The sequence below is a fragment of the Colletotrichum fioriniae genome, assembly GCF_027942845.1.
Source record: "Colletotrichum fioriniae strain IMI 355084 chromosome Unknown scaffold_6, whole genome shotgun sequence".
NCBI lineage: Eukaryota > Fungi > Ascomycota > Sordariomycetes > Glomerellales > Glomerellaceae > Colletotrichum > Colletotrichum fioriniae.
This window is the reverse complement of record NW_027076842.1, coordinates 2,549,855-2,566,625: the sequence shown is the minus strand read 5'-3', so window position 1 is coordinate 2,566,625 and position 16,771 is coordinate 2,549,855. Positions and strand designations below refer to the sequence as shown.

The following is a 16,771-nucleotide window of genomic DNA, read 5'->3' as shown; positions in this document are numbered from 1 at the left end:
ACGTCCCTACGATATCGTTGCTAATACCTTTTCTTTCCCGGCCAGCTGAGGACAAGGAATGCGACGGGATCCGTAGTCTAGACAAGACTCTGACTCCCGATGATTTGGGACACCTCCGACTTCTTCGTTGGGAGAGCGCCTCGGTATCCGTAAAGATACCAAGTTGGATAGTTGGGCGAGTCTGCGAAGCCATGAGTTACGGGAGCACCCATCAAATGTCCGCCGGAGACTGACGGCACTGCATCTACGCCACAGTGTACCGCGGATTCATGGGCTTTGCTGTGTGTATTGTGGAGAGCCCGAAATGAGGCGAGGCACAGATCCCACACTGATGCCGACCTAGCTGAGCTTGTGTGCAGTTGCAACTTAGACTAGTATCTCGCCAGGACATCAGAGCTCGTCCACACCAAGGACAAGCCTCGGCCTAGCTGACGTATTGATGTGCTCGTTGAGCTACCCGTACTTTAGCTAGGTATCGACATCCGCATCCGCATCCGCGCCCACAGTCTAGGTACGCAGTACTCCGTACGTACATCCGCGTCGGTTTCGCTGGCGCAGCGCTAGACTGCAACGTGCCGTGTGTCTTTGGTGAGGTGCCACCTAGTGGCCGCTAAGACTGTAAGACATCCTCCCTGCCCAGTCCACGGATACCTTAATCATGTCTCTCATCGTATCGACAACTCAAAGGACCATCCGAGACAGACACGCAGGAGGACGGACGTGCCTCGAGCCGCTCAAGGATGATGACAGGCCAGGGCTCGGACGCGGACGGATAATACATCGGACGGCACAGCACAGGACAGGGCATGGCAGGACTGGACGGGACAGGACCACAGGACCACAGGACCACAGGAACGACTCACAAGGGAAATGTGACCAGGGCAAGCCAAGCTCGGAGAGAACGAACGAACGAACGTGGATGGGGGACCAGAAAGCGCCCTGTCACCTTTTCTCCTTCCGCTGCCACGCTGCCATAGCCGCATTCCATCCCTCAAGCATGAGCATGTTCGGTATCCTTGCCTTCCTCGACTTACCTATCAATATTCGTACGCTATTACTTGGTACTCCGTTCGGATACCACAGTAAGTTGCCTTCTTACCCGTTGTCCGACATACCTTGCCTTACAGCGGTCTCCGAGGGCGGCACCTCACGTACGGATACCGTGGTCCTTGCCCCATGACAATGGTAAGGTAAGGTATCCAAGAGTAGTAGCTGACGAGGATGGATGGCAGATTCCCTTACCTCACCATTCAAAGCATGATTACGGATACGGATGATTCCTCTCTTTCCAATCTCCTCCATCCCCAGCGGCCTCGCGAGCTGCAACATCTGATGAGCATCAAACCTCTTACATCCCTATCATGGTTTTGTTTTTCGACAGCTGCCCCGTCGTGCGAGGCTACGCGTACGTCTTTCTTCCATTCAATGCCACCGTCTCAGACCCGTCATCTCATCTCTCTGTTGCGCTCACAGGTCGATCCCTCCGCTCGCCTCTCCACATATCCCACAACCTTCTTTCGACCCCGTCGACATTGCTGCATTCACACCCTCCCCCCGGCTCTTGTTGTGTCTTTTCCTCTTCTTCCCCCCATGTCACTCACCCCGTGGTCCAGTTCCACGCACCCACATCCGCTCATCTGTCTCTCCCCCTACCTACCTACCTACCTACCTACTTACCTACCGCTACCTTACCCCCTGGACCCTGGGCTACCGACACCACCACCACCACCGGCATCATTACCACGAGCATCAGCAGCCACCGCCGCAAACCTATGTGCAGCGATTACAACGTTGGCTCGAGCGTTGCCATGCGTTCCGTCAGTACGTATTCCGATATACCTGGCTCGAATGGTGTCGTCTCGTTCTGCCTTACCTCTCCAAATGAGCCATAGCACACATGGCCACATGGGCTGTCAACTGTTGTTCATGTTCTTTGTCCTGCTGTGCGTGCCTGGGTTAGCTACCTTAGGTACGGAGTACAGTTCTTCTATCTGCAAGGTACTCGAGAGATCAAAGCTAATTAGCACAGGAAGATCGATCATCCTTTCCAACGCCTGCATTCCCAACTGTGTATCCGTATGTACACTCACTCACCTCACTCTCCTGGCTCATTACTTGCTTCTTTTCTTTCGCAGATTCAATGATCTCTTTTCCCCACTCTCTGCCGCTTCCACACCCCTCCAAGCTCGCTCTTCAATACCGTCGATATCAAGTCAATCTTACAGTTCCTCCACTCTCTCCCGCTGCCTGTCTTCATCCTGGCTTGGTCTCTGCCCTTTCTAGTGTAGGAAGTATGGATATACCTTGACTTGGAGAGTTAACCCCCCGGGGTGTTGGTCTGTCTCCTCCCCCTCCATCTACATACATCTTCGCCTAGGTATCCGTACCCTCCACCCATCCATCCCATCTTATCCTTGTACGAAATTCGTCCCATCCCATCCATCCCCCATCCGCATCCACCAGTCAGTCTTCTTTTCCTCCTTCCTGGCTCCCGGCTACATTGTACATACCCATCCTGCCATCTGCCATCTGCTACCGGCTCCGACTTTCGAGACAACGTTCACCCCTCCCTGTCCACTCCCACCTGAACCATCCCTCCTTCGCATCCCCAATCAAATTTGGTACTCTGCACGCTGCATACTGGCCGTCACTGCTAACTTGCAAAAAGTGAAATACTGTGGTAGGGAAGAAACACAGTAAGGTAGAGCCTGCAGACGCAATGAAGCCCTTTTGATTTCCACCGTAAATTATTATTGCATCTTATTTCTCCGTCCCCTCTCTCTCGCTCTCTCTACGGATAGTCCTGCTAGCTTTCTCTGGCCCTGGCCACGCCCGCGGTCCCGTCCTGTGTCCGCATCTTCCTTCACTCACCTTTCACTGGACTGTGGCCCAACTGACTCTCGTCTCCCCCACTGTCTTATTACGTTGTGGCTTCATACGTGCCTGGTTTAATCTCATCCGGGAACCCTCAGACCCAGCGCTACTATCGCCATCGCTACCGTCAACCAATATTATCATCTCCTCCCCTGGCCACCGTACTGACTGCTTCAAGTTACTGGTTTTCTGTTTTTTGCTGCCCACGGCTGGCAATGCTGGGTTGATGATTTTTCTTCCCTCTCTCTCACTCACACACACTCTCTCTCACTCTCATATACTCACTTCCTCACACCCTCTCTCACTCTGTCCTTTCTCTCCAACACGCGCCCCTCCCGTTCCCTCGCACTCAAGAGGGATACCTCGCAGAAAGCATTGTACCTTACCTCATCCCAATCTGCACACACTCACACACACCTCTCACACACAGATGCGCGGAGAATTGTCGTTGAACAGGGGATCGTGATGGCATAGCCCTCTACCCTTGATTAGCAGCCACTCTAAAGACGTCGACCAGGGTGTTCCCTGGCCTACCTTTTCCTCGACCAGATCAACCCTGAACCACACCCTAGCTTCATCTCAATTGCCCCCTCCCCTCGTAGGTCTAGCAAGCCTGCCTCCAGTCACACAAAAACCGACCGGGAGCCACCGATCGACTGTTCCCAAAAAAAAAAAAAAGCCTATGGGTCCTTCTCTCCAACGTATCCAGCCCTCGAGAAATAACGCTTCTTTATTCCGGCCGCCGAGAGGAGAGAGAATCGGAGAGACAAAAAGAGGCTAGGGGTAGACTAGATCTACATCGTCTTCCTCCCTTTCTCTACTTCCGCCCTTCTCTTTCTCTTATTTCATCACTTATACATCCGTACCCAAAGACAGGTCGCCGGTACGCAGGTATCCAACCTTCCATCTCCGCATCCCGTGCCTGAGGTTCTGTCGTGGTACCTTCTGCAACTGCCCGCAACAGCATCGCGCTCGACGACCCGCCAGCATCGCCGCGCAAGGAGCTTCATTGGGGCTTGGAGGATCATTGTGCGAGCGTCCTGTTACAGCAGCCTCATCGTCTTACAGCATCGGACGTTGCATCTTTTCATTCCTGGCCTGCTTTCCTAGCACAGCTGAATCGGCCTTCTCTTTGGACTCTCACACCTAGCACGAACGCCCGGTTGAGTGTTTAAAGACGGCGCGCGAACTTGCATTGTCTTTAAAATACCCGCTGGTTCAAGCTTTCGCTGTTCGCCATATCGAGTATTTCTTCAGAAACCACGAAAGAGCTTTCTTGTCCCTACCAGGACCAGTGTTTCGAGACCGTGTGGACAGGAGGAGGAATTCGACTGATCCAACCAAAAGAAAAAGGCATCTTTCGAGCGGAGCCACAGAGTTCAACAGGACTTGAAGAAAAGAAGGGGTTTATCATTTGGACCTGGAGCACGCAAAAAAAGCGCGACGACAAGCTTCAGAATATCGACAACAGCATACGACGCACCGATAGCGTCCACGCGATAGTTCCGGCCTTTCGCAACATTCTGGGAAACGAGGCGTCGTCTGAACGAAGACGTGGGGAGCTCTCGACCCGGGTGCCCAGTGAAGCTGCATCACAACATCCATGCAAGCCATAAGTAGCGATTGCGATACGTCGTCTACCTCGTTCGGCCAGCGCCGAGGCATTTCCGATCTGGCGCGATTCGCCCTCGATCTGACCTGGGCAACGCCAACAAGAGCAGAGTCCGAGACTCCTGCTCGACCCAGAGCATATCCTTCCCCGCCCATGTCAGGGTCTCCTCCTCTTCCGCCCAAGCCAAATCCAGAGGCTGGTGACCGAGGGCAACTGCATGGTGGCTATCCATCCACCAGCCCGCAAAATGCCTACCGGGGAGGACTGCCGCCAACGACGATACCGCAAGGCGACTACCGAGGACCTCCACCTCCGCCGCATTCCTTGCCGCCGCCCCAGCCCCGATCATATCACGCCGAACCACAGGATAGGATGCCTTACTCATACCCTCGACCCGACGACCACCTGCGGACTACGCCTTCAGGATACGCACATCTGGCGAGCCAGGCAAGCCAAGTCATGCAGCAGCGGCCTCCTCCGCCCTACATGCAAATGTCTGGACCACCGCCGCCACAGCCAACAGGACCCCATCAGCATGGCTATGCGACGACCATGTCGCAGACATCCCAGGACAGCGGTCCCTATACGTCTCCCAAGACGCAAAGAAAGACAAAGGGCCATGTGGCATCAGCCTGTGTGCCATGTAAACGAGCCCATCTTCGGTAGGTTACCATTCTCCCCGCAGATATCTCAAGTGAAACGGGCGGTGGTATCTCGATACGGTGACGCTGACATTTAGTCTAGATGCGACGGTACGTACGACTGGCTGGCTAGCTAGCCTATTTTTGATTTTTGCGTTTTTGCGTTTTTCTTTCTTCGGGCTGCCGTTTTTGCATTGTCCCTTGGCTGGGGGATCGACCAAAAGAGGAAACTCCCGCGGACTGCAAGGAACCAGCACTGCAGCCTCCAGGCGCATGCGGCTCCAAAATCTTTGGGGGGAAACAACACTTGACATCGGTACCCGTCGAGAGGCTCCGAGAGTGAATTTGGACGCGGCATTAACCTAGCACGGCGTACGTGCGTGCGACACTCGAAGCAGCGCAGGGATCAACCCCTTGACCTGAGACCGATGCTGAGGGGAAGACGATCCCGTCTGGAAGGATCATTCGCAGAAACTCGGACGGAGAGTTGAGATGGATGGCGCATGCCGTCAAAGGCTGTCAACCAAGTCTTACTTGAGCTGAGCAGGTGTCCGTGAGCCCAACAGGACTGGCGTCAATCCTAGCAGAGAGTATTGGTCTTCTCTGGCCAGACTTCCGCGCCGGGTATCTCAGCTCCTCCAGCTTTCCCATTCTCACAACCAAGCGATCAGCCAACCACTCCCGTTCTTGCGCCGTCTGGTTCCTGGACCCGTTCGCTCCGGAGTGTCGGCCCGGCATTCTGGGAAGATTGGCGGGTAACAGCCGGCACCCCCGGGAGCGACCCTCGAATCTTGATTATGGTTAGGGATGCGGTGAACTCGCCAATCGCGTGTCGTTGGACCGGGTGTGGTTACTATCGATTGTGCCATGTCTGAAACAGAAAGCGGAGGCGATTTTCCCTTTCGTCTGCGTTTTCTGGGTGGACTTGGCTGGTCGATCGCTGCTCCGTCTGGTCTGGTCGCGGGATGATCCAAGTGGACAGAACTAGCGTGTCATTGACGTGTCGGATGCGACGCATGGCAGCTGGGGGCGGATGGGGTGGGAAAAGCAACCAAATGTCTAAGCCACGCGACTGACGAGCAAGTGCCCGTTGGAAGACGTCATGTAAGCTTTTTTGCTTGACAGGTGGTGCTGGAGGTTGCCGCTTTTGCACTTGCAACAGCTTTGGATCGTGCGCTTGCGTGTTTTTCTTCTTTCATTTTAGTGTGTGGAGAGAGAGAGAACACCACAACCGGATGACAGTTTCGCTGACGTGCTCTTGCGACAAATAGCTCAACGACCCTGTTCGAGATGCACAAGCAACGGCAAGGAAGACGCCTGCGTTGACGTGCAACACAAAAAGCGTGGCCGCCCGCGGCTGAGAGACGACCGAGAAGCGCGCTATGGCCCCTCGACATATCAGCATCCCCAGGATGCCGCCGCCGCCGCGGCAGCAAGGAGACCGCCGCTGAGCCACTACTCAGCTGGCACTCCTATCTCAGGGTACGATGACCCCATCCGAGGCAGTCACTCCTATCGCGTTCTAAAGTCTCAACCAAGCGAACCCATTGCGCCTCGGTATCTGGACAGAGCTCCCATGGGCGAGGCGAACCTGTACAGCCAGCCCCCGTCTTTCGCGTCCGGTGCGCCCGAGCCAGTCATCTTCTTGACGACAGAGCTGGAAATTGCGCGTGCTTCGCCGGCTTTTGCTGATGCCGTCGGTATTGCCAACGTCAGAGGTCGCTCTCTCTTTGACATCGTAGTGCCCAGTGAGCGCGAAAAGCTTCAGAGCCATCAACGGCAGATACAAGAAGAGCGAACAAGAAAGGACCCGGTCTACCTACCTCCCATCTTCGGCAGGCAGGAGCAAGAGCGCATTTTCGACTCTTTGCGATTCGAGGCCGATGAGATTTCGCGGTTCCAACTCGATCGTCAAGACTTCTTCGTTTTCGCGGCGAGCGATGGACAGCCGAGGTCGTATTCCGTGCGTCTGGGGCTTGCCAAGCGTGAATCGATTTATTTCATCGTCCTTCTCATCAACGCCGCACCGCGGTATCCGTATCCCTCGCCATCGCCGCATGCACGCGAGGTGCCGTATCCTTATCCGCCCCAACAGCAGGCGTACGCGCAGCATACCCCCGTCTCCGCCACGTTCGAGCAGCCGAGACCTCGATTCGGAGAAGGCGCACTCGCGCCGCGCCCATCCCCTGGCCAGCCTCTGCACATGGCTTCTGGTCTAAGCCCCGGCATCAGTCCTGGCATGCCCTCCTATGCGGCCTCGCCCAGTCGTCCCGAGTACGCCAGCGGACCCTCGTCGTACCAAATCCCTCGCAGTGAGCTGCCGCCGACCACTCGGCCGCCGCAGCCATCTTTCCAGTTGCCTCCGATTCGAGCTGGGCCCCACCAACCTCCTCAGCTAGAATCATCTTCCTGGCAAAGGGATGAACGATCCGGACGGGTCGATATCGGTGGCCTGCTCGAGAAGCCGGACGCGCAGCAACGACGTCCGCAATGATTAATGACTTCCTGCCGCCCTAGCGGTTGTGGTCGATAATAATTCCTTCAATCAGCTCGGTGTACCTCTCCTCCGCTGTGTCGATTGAGGCTGCATTCGAGACCAACTTCCGGTCCGTTGACATTTTGACCGTGTGTTGAGATGGGCGGTCTCTGAGTGGTCCGTCTCTTGTACTTGTATCGAGTTCCCTTCGTTTCCATGTCTGCCTTCGGGCCCATCGTTGTTGTTTTTCCGGCGGCCACGAGCCGTCACGAGATACCACTTGTATAACCACCAACTTTTTTGCTTTTTTTTTTTTGCTCACCCCCTGCACATACTGCTTTCCTGCTGCTTCCAATTGGGGCATTTTGGCATCCGTTTGGGCGTTTTCTCTTTGGCTTCGATTTCCTGGGCAGGGCAGGTTGCGTCTGTTGTTGCATCCAATCCAATGCTGAATGATGTTGGAGAGTGTAGGAATATGGCCCGTCGTCTCCAAAAAAAAGATGTTGGCGGCGAAATGAGAGGAGCCATGGGGCGGTCATATGCGTGTCTTTGTTGCTGTCTGGACCCAAGATACCGTTTTCTTGTTATATCCCTCAAAGAAAAGAAGGCCCAACCGGCGATTCCTTGATAACTATCGTGTTGCTCTATTCATGTCGCCTTGCTGCTGAGATGCCCTAGTGTCGTCGTTGTCGTTGTCGTCGTCTAACTTAGGCTCATGTGGGTAATATCCGACGTCGTGAAGATGGCGTCCGGGATGATGATGATGAGTGCCCAGTCCAGGGTTTCGAAAAGTCCGATGTCGACGACAGGCTGATTCCAACGATAGCTCGACGAACAACCCCAGAAGCGACAAGACAACTCTTTGTTTGCTTCCATTACTTGAAGGAGGACATGGCCAGATGAGCGGGGGAAGGGGGCGAGGTCGCAGACTTTTGACAGGAGAGTTGCCCCATTACTCAGGTCCGGGAATTGCGGAGACCATCGGGAAGGGGTCAGTGCGGTAGGGCATCTGCCGCAATTCCGGCAGGTCAACCCGTGGAACTGTTTTTATCGTAGCCAAGGCTATGGAGCGTTGATGAAGGGGTGTTCCATGCTTCATGTTGCGGGAGTGCGGTGGAGGCGCAATGTGCACCGGGAGGGTGACATAGGAGCGAGATGCTCGGGAGAGCACAATATTGCGAGATCCCGGCCGGAGGTGAATACTGTGTAGAGGGAAGAGGAGTAGGAAGGGAAGAGGGGGTGGACAAGAAAGAGAGAGGCGGCCGTTGTATAAGAGAGAGAAAAAAGAGAGGCTAGAGCAAAGAACGATGTTCGGCTGCCACTGCAATGACAGGCCCGTAGATAATTTAAACCACCTTGGTTCATAAGACTGCAATGAAAAGGGATTGGTCACTCACTCGAACCCCCCATCCTACGTTTCGTTTCCCCTTTGGCTACCCCTGCCTCGCTCTCTCTTCTCTGCAGTCTACTGCGCAAGTCAAATCTGCCACTTTTGCAAAAGCTCGCCCGTGCCCATTCAGGCGCCCAGTCGGCGGACGCGGATGCGGATGCGGATGCGTGCGTCTTAATGTACCCATCTGCGTGCGTTGCGTTGCGTTTTTGCGTCCTTTTGTGTCCAACGCAAGTGGTGCATGAGGAAGTGTGTGTCATTTCGCGTGGCTCCTAGTTGCACCCGCATTGAAGGGTATAATCCGGCCCTGGTATTGAACTGGTGCCGCCGCCCGCTTGAAGCATTGGGTGAGGATGGATGATAATCGCTCGGTCTGGTTTGGGCCCCGTTTTTCCTTTTCTTGCCGATGAACCATTGCATATAATCCATGATCTTAGGTGATGAGAAGCGAGAGTGGGCGATATGAGATGGGGCCAAGGATGGAAGAGAGTGGGAGACTGGGAGGGAAAAGAGGAGGATGGTGGAGGGGGGAGGGATTATCGGGAGTTTTCCTCGGGAGGTCCATGGTTCTTGTTTGGACGTTCGGGATGGATTGATGTTGCCATTGGCTCGAGTCATAGTCTCTGACAGCTCTGTGTCTCTCCGTGTCTTCGGTATTGGCTCGACTGTTGCGCTTGGTTTTGTGCGTCTGTGGCAGCGCTGGTCTACTCAATCTGAAGGGCGAGCTGTCTTCATGCAGTCAGATGATGGACTTGTATGTCCGTTTCTTCATCGTCGACGTTCCCGCAGATCTTTCCTTCGATCGTGTGCCGTAATGTGGGCAGCGTCCCCCAACAAAGTAAGAGAGTAACAGACTGAGCGGGACTCGAGAGATGAGGTGAGAGAGAAAAAGATGTGATGCTCAGGGGACCTTGAGTTGACCGTCGTCTTCAGTGCCCCCCTCCCCGGGCATCTCTCTCTTTTTGTCTCTCTTCCTGCGTAGTCGAAAGTCGTTCGTGCGTCCCTTTATTTTACCCCAGAGGCCCAACCGAAAGGAGGGACAGGGAAACGAGCGAGGAAACGAAACGAAACAAAACGGGCTTGCAGTGGATCCAACCATCGAGGCACCAGCCAGGGGAATGGGATGAAGAGGTGCAGGGGGAGGCACTGGAGGTTGCTCGTTACGGTTGAGAAAAATCTCCGAGACGGAGCCGGGCAGATTGTTGGTGGCCCAAAAGAGTTTTTCATTCGGTCATTGTGCATTTTTTCGGTGGGTATACCTGTCCAATATTGAAAACCACGGACAACACCCTTGACCATTCAGCTGATCAGCGGAAGCGAAGGAGATTGAGGGAAGTGAGAAGCTTTTGAATTGGTGTGCTTTGCTGGCGAAAAGAAACGAGGCAGTATTCCTGATGGTTGAGAATTGAGACTTTGGGTTGCCGGCGGGAGAGGACACCACCACATGTTCGCATTCGTCCGAGCGACGGAGACCACCACCCAAAGTTGAAACGCTGATGGACATATTGGGAAGCGTAGTGGATGCGAACAGCTGAAAGCGGCAAGACGCGGCAGGGGTTTGTAATTGTCTATTTGCTATTCCGGGAAGGGAGAAGACGCCGTCAAGTGCAAACACGAGGCGTTGAAGTGTGCTGCTCGAGTGACTCTGCAGAGTATCTTGCGGAGAAAACGGCGAGAGAATGTCGACGAGGAGAAGAAGAAAATCCCGATGCGAAAAGGAAACCATCTTGAGAGCGTCGACCTGAAACAAAAGAGGCGCTGCCGAAGGATCTTCATGATTCTCACTGGATTCGGCCCTCTACGTTCTTGTTGTCTCCAGCGCGCTAGACCGCGGAAGGGTCGCGAGGGGGAGGTGAAGGTTCCTGAAATGGACTCTGCGGCACCCTGAGCAGTTGTCGTTTGCAGCGCAAATGGGAAAGGCGTATACGGTTAAGGTTGTTTCGAAACGGGCCTCGCATGGCAGCCAGGTCCAGTGGCCGCACGTTTGCTTGGAGGAGTTGGGGGGAGGAAATGAGGGAGGGGCGCGCCGGATAGTGGCAGTGCCGGCCGCTAAACCGCAACGTGGGAAAGCTAGTCGCACTATCAACGCCGGCCGACAGCTGCCAGACGTGTTCGCAATGCTCGCTGTCGGGGTCAAGAGATGAGGAGGATTTCTTTCCACTGCCGTATTGCTCGCGAGCCTCCGTAATCAGGGTTTGGCGCCGTCTGCTGAGGGCGAGAAGCATTCCGAAAGATACTGTAGGACGACAGGCATCCAAACCACGCGAGGTGCTGGGATACTAGGTCTACTGGGAGGCCCTACGGATACTAGACTCTGATAAGAAGAGGGGCGATGCTGCGTTGCCGGTGGACGTTGGGCGGTAGGTCGTCCTGTTCCTGCATGGATGGCACCATGGGACAGGTTGATGCTTCAATGGTGGCGGCAGCAAACGCCCGCCTCTCAACCGTTTTTTGAAGAGTTTGAGTCGCGGCTGGCTTGTCGTTCGACCGCGTTTTGGCGGCCGCTGTCATCCTCGTGGCCATGCTCGGAGCCATGCCCGTAGTGCGGGCTAGCACTGCGAGTAGGAGGCTTGACTCGGTAGGCGAGTGTCTTGCGCCGCTTGTTGTCTGACTCCCGGGCTTGCGGTTGGGTGTCAAGAGACATCGATGTATTCGTTGTCAAGTTGCGAGCGGTATTCATGGCCTCCTTGGCCTCGTGATGCTGCTGATCAAGCTCGCGTTGTAGCTTATCGGGCGACGGCGGCGTGCTATCGTCAAAAACCTCATCAATGTCCCGTTTCCTGCCGACCTGAAGTGACTCCGACGGTTGAGGGATCTGCATGTCCATCAGGCTCTCAGCGTGAGACAGAGGAGCAAGAGGACTTCGGGGGATACGCCGGCCGGGTGTCATGGTTGGGTCCGAAATAATAGGATCTGGTGAAGGTAGTCTCGAGCTCCATCCGCTGGACCCGCTGTCAGACGTGACACTACAACCATGCACGTAGTGGCAGTGGTGGGTTTGGTTGGGACCAGGGGGTGCCAACTTACCTCGCACTCGAGAGATGGGCGCGTGTCGAGGCCACGCCGTCACCTACGGCGCTTTCTGATGGCTCGTCTTTGGACATGGCAAGCGCCGCTGGTCGTGTACGTGGAGTTGATCAAGTAGTGTTAGACTGACAATGGTCCAAGAAGAGGGTACAGCAATCTTTGCACAGATGCTCAGGCGGCCAGCCCTGGTGCGGGCAGTTCGGACGCTTGTCGTTATATTTTGGCCACTTCCGAGAAAAGTGCACGGTTCTCAAACGACCACCATGTGCCGGCCGGTTGTTTATGGTGGTAACAGTAGCGATTTGTGCGCGAGAAGCCCTGTTTGCCAACTTCATGCGAGAAGCCGTGGGTTGGGGTGCCTCGCCAGATTTCATGATCATGAGGCTAGACTTTCGGTATCCGAAGCTTTAGATGAAAGTGCAAGAGATGGCAAATGTCTGCGCTTCTCTGTCCCATTGGACGTTTATCCAGCGAACAACAAAGGCGTTCATTTTAGGCCGAGGTCAGGGCATGTCTCGGAGTGCGCCGTTGTCTGAGTCACCCTTCGAGGAATGAACTTCTTCGGGGGTTTCTGCGAAGCTTCTGGGAAGCAAACTGGTTGACAGATGTCCAAGGCGTTTTCGACGAAGTAGAATGGATGCAAATGTGATTTTATTTGTACCGGCTGACTAGGCTTGGTGGGTCACATTTTTCTTGAATATTGGAGACTTTCGGTGTCGAACGCCGCCACAGCCTCCACGCGATGGATGCCAATGGTGGTGGCTTTGGTGAATCTGATCGATGGACTACATCGACAGTCCCTGGTTGGGTCACTGGTGATCTATGCTTGCAGGGCTGATGGATAAGCCCCGGATCGAAGCCTGGAACGTGTAGTTACTATCCGTAGAGCACGACTTCGAAGATCGATCAGAAATGATCTTTCCGTGTCTCAGTCTTGCAAATTCGATGGGAGTCTAGCGTCATCTTATCTGGATGGGTTTCTACCAGCGTCAGAAGCGTCGGTCCGAGTGCCATGTTGTGCAGACAAGTGGGTGACAAAATCGATTGCATATGTCGAGCGGAAATCGATTTTGTCACCCACTTGGCAGAGTTGTGACAGGTACATAATGGTTAGATAACGGTAAAGACGACATGGATTCAAGGACTGGAACGGTAAATTGTAGTAGGGGTTGGAGGCATTGTCAAGGATGCGTATTGTTGCAGCAACCCAGGTGGGAGGTTGATAGGTTGTTGAAGTGATGTGCATTTCCTGCTATTCGTCTTGATAAGTACCCCTTTCACTACTCATATCATAATTACTACCTTTCTATATTAAAGTCCTTCTCAGGTATATACGTAGAAAAATATACTATATTTGATAGATATTAATGCTAGTAATAATAGTGGTGTCAATACTAGTGATAATAGTGGTGGAACTGCTTGTCGCGTGCGGGTGGATGTGGGATGCGGTGGGTAGAAATGGCGACCAAGGTACGTACCGAGGGAGCTGAGGTGCCCGACAGAGCTTTCATTGAGTTACCACCTAGGGGTAAGGTACCTACCTTAGGTAAGCAAAGTAAGGTAAGGTAGGTTCCAGGCACCATCACCTCCAATAAAGTGGTTTGGGCTGACTAAACAGCTGCTCACGTGAAGACGCGCCAAACTCTGGGAATCAGTGGGCCCAGTAGTCGCAACTCCTTCCTCGCCGACAGTCGGCATTTTCACCCCTCCACTCGACTACCTTGCCAATTCGTACATATTCACAGTTTCCAGCTCGACTGGGTGAAGCTGTTGGCGGGGATGCACCGCTATTGAGCTGCTTTTCTGCCTCGACTTGTTGGTATTTTACTGCCCTGTAGCGGCTACTAGCAATATTGAACCCCTCCATACCTTAGACGGCTATGGCCGATATCATGGAAGTCGATCCCGCTCCTTCTGCTGGCACGAAGCGGAAGGCGGAGGAAGACCCGGACGACTCTCAAGGGCCCCGTCGCATTCGCGTGAGTTGCAAGAGCCGCTTACTCGGCGTGCTACGTTTCTGACAGGCATGCGCAGGCGCTCGATCAGAATGTAGTCAATAAAATCGCCGCCGGAGAGATCATTGTTGCCCCCGTCAATGCCCTGAAAGAACTGATCGAGAACTCGGTTGACGCAGGTGCCACTGCTCTCGAGGTACTGGTCAAGGAAGGTGGCCTCAAACTCCTGCAAATCACCGATAATGGATGCGGTATTCAGGTACGACATGTTATGCGTCCTCTCCGTAGATCTACCTTTTCGTTCTGACTCTGCTCAAGAGGGAAGACATGGAGATCCTCTGCGAGCGTCATACGACCTCCAAGATCACCGCCTTTGAGGATCTTACCTCCATTGCCACGTATGGCTTCAGAGGCGAGGCCCTCGCAAGTATCAGTCACATCGCCCATCTCTCCGTGACTACCAAGACCAAAGACTCGAATTGCGCATGGCGTGCCACATACCTCGATGGCAAGCTGGCTCCCGCAAAGCCTGGCCAGTCGGCTGATCCCAAGCCCACCGCTGGGCGCCAGGGTACGCAGATCAGCGTCGAAGACATGTTCTATAACATACCGACACGTCGGAGAGCATTCAGATCGCCTGCTGAGGAGTACAATAAGATCATCGACATTGTCGGACGTTACGCTATCCACTGTAAGGGAGTGGGCTTCTCCTGCAAGAAGCACGGCGAATCGGGCACCAGTGTATCCATCCAAGCCACAGCAAGTGAAATCGACCGAATACGGCAGATATACGGCTCAAGTGTCGCCAACGAGTTGATGCAGTTCTCAACCTCAGAAGATCGTTGGGGCTTCAAGGCTACTGGATGGGCCACGAACGCCAACTACAATATCAAGAAGACCACGTTTCTCCTGTTCATTAACCACCGGTGTGTAGAGTCAACCACCATAAGAAAGGCACTTGAGCAGCTATACGCCTCATTCTTACCCAAGGGCGGCCGTCCATTCATCTACCTCAGCCTTGAGATCGACCCTGCCCGAGTCGACGTCAACGTTCATCCTACGAAGCAAGAAGTGCATTTCCTGAACGAGGATGACGTAATCCAGTCAATATGCGAGCACATACGCTCCAAGCTGGCAGAGGTGGACACGAGTCGCACATTCATGACACAGAGCTTGCTACCGGGTGGTCAGATGATGGAGATATCCCCTCAGGCCGAGGGCGAGGGCACCCCAGCGACGCCTGCAAGAGAGACACCAGGCTCAAAAAGACCACGGAGGAACTCTAATAATCTCGTCCGTACCGATACGAGCTTGCGGAAAATCACCAGCATGCTCCCCTCAGCCACAGCCGCTACGCCCTCCAAGGCGTCACCAGGGCTTGCTGCGGCCGCAGCCGGGGTGGCTGACGAGAACGCCTTGTCTGCCTCGGAGCACATTCAGTACGAAACGGTCGATCGGCCCTTCGCACCAATGAGGCTTACTAGCGTCAAGGAGCTCCGGGCCGAGGTAAGGGAAGATATGCACAACGACCTCACAGAAATCTTTGCAAGTCACACATTTGTCGGCGTCGTCGATGAACGCCGTCGATTGGCCGCTATCCAGGGCGGTGTCAAGATGTATCTCATTGATTACGGTCGGACCTGCTACGAGTACTGCTATCAAGTCGGGCTGACGGATTTTGGCAATTTTGGTACAATCCGCTTCACGCCGCCCCTGGACCTCCGAGAGATCCTCCGCATCGGCGCCGAGGTGGAGAAGGCCAACATCGAGTCTCCCGACGAGGACTTTGACATTGATGACGTTGTCGAGAAGGTAGCCGCCCAGCTGATTGAGCGGCGCGAGATGCTCACCGAGTACTTTTCCCTCGAAGTTTCCCCCGCGGGCGAGCTGCTCACCATCCCCTCTCCTGATTAAGGGCTACACGCCCGCCATGGTCAAGTTGCCTCGTTTCCTGTTGCGCCTCGGACCTTGCGTCAACTGGGAGGATGAGAAGCTGTGTTTTGATACCTTTTTGAAGGAGCTGGCGTCCTTCTATGTGCCTGAGCAGTTGCCGCCGACAGTTGGTGGGGAGGCTGGCGAGAATGAGGAGGAGGCCAAGGTCGATGATCAGCTTGCGGAACGGCGGAGAAATGTACGTTTCGCGATTGAGCATGTGTTTTTCCCTGCCTTCAAGGCGAGGTTGGTTGCGACTACGTCGTTGATGAAGGCTGCTGTGCTGGAGGTTGCTGATCTGAAGGGCTTGTATCGTGTCTTTGAGAGATGCTGAGGTTTGGCGACTCAAATGAAGAACCCTCGGAAGCCCACATATGTATAGATATTTTACGAAAGAAAGAAAGAAAACATCAGGCCCTTGTGCGTTTGAACCCAATATAGCCTTCCACCATGCACTTCGCTACTTCGTTAAATCCCTTAGGGCCATTTTATCCACGATAGCCCCAGGCCCCAGCTTTCAGCTTGTCAGTACGATGAGGCATAGGAACGTGGGGTAAACTCACGGAGTCTCTAGGCCGGCAAGTATACGCTGGCAGGCAATCATGTGACCCATGATAAAGTAATCAAAGAGCACGAGCAGGACCAATAGACACAAAGCCAAGTCAGAGTAGACGGGCCTAGGTCGAGTGGCAAGGTCCATGGTGGGGTTATGATAGGAATCCATACGGGTAGGAAACAATTGACAAATACAGAATGAGAAAAACAGGCCTGTAAAAATAAACAATGGCAGCCAAAAACCTGAAACATGTATACCAGGGAAAGCAATACCACCAATGGCTAAACCAAAATGAAGCAAAAGGCTGG

The 16,771-nt window shown here is 54.2% G+C and overlaps 3 protein-coding genes across 3 annotated transcripts; 2 read left to right on the top strand and 1 right to left on the bottom strand.

Moving 5' to 3' along the window:
- Window positions 1–6,160: 6,160 nt before the first annotated feature.
- N0V96_006100 (uncharacterized protein) lies at window positions 6,161–7,621 on the top strand (the record flags this gene model as incomplete). Its single annotated transcript, XM_065757580.1, has 2 exons — window positions 6,161–6,165; window positions 6,418–7,621. 2 exons carry the CDS (start codon window positions 6,161–6,163, stop codon window positions 7,619–7,621), a joined length of 1,209 nt encoding a protein of 402 aa, XP_065613923.1.
- A 3,812-nt stretch (window positions 7,622–11,433) lies between these two features.
- N0V96_006099 (uncharacterized protein) lies at window positions 11,434–11,883 on the bottom strand (the record flags this gene model as incomplete). Its single annotated transcript, XM_053193971.2, has 1 exon — window positions 11,434–11,883. One exon carries the CDS (start codon window positions 11,881–11,883, stop codon window positions 11,434–11,436), a length of 450 nt encoding a protein of 149 aa, XP_053048547.2.
- Window positions 11,884–13,900: 2,017 nt separating this feature from the next.
- mlh1 (DNA mismatch repair protein Mlh1) lies at window positions 13,901–15,889 on the top strand (the record flags this gene model as incomplete). The annotated part of the gene is made up of 3 exons (XM_065757579.1): window positions 13,901–13,999; window positions 14,055–14,234; window positions 14,294–15,889. 3 exons carry the CDS (start codon window positions 13,901–13,903, stop codon window positions 15,887–15,889), a joined length of 1,875 nt encoding a protein of 624 aa, XP_065613922.1.
- Window positions 15,890–16,771: the final 882 nt, after the last annotated feature.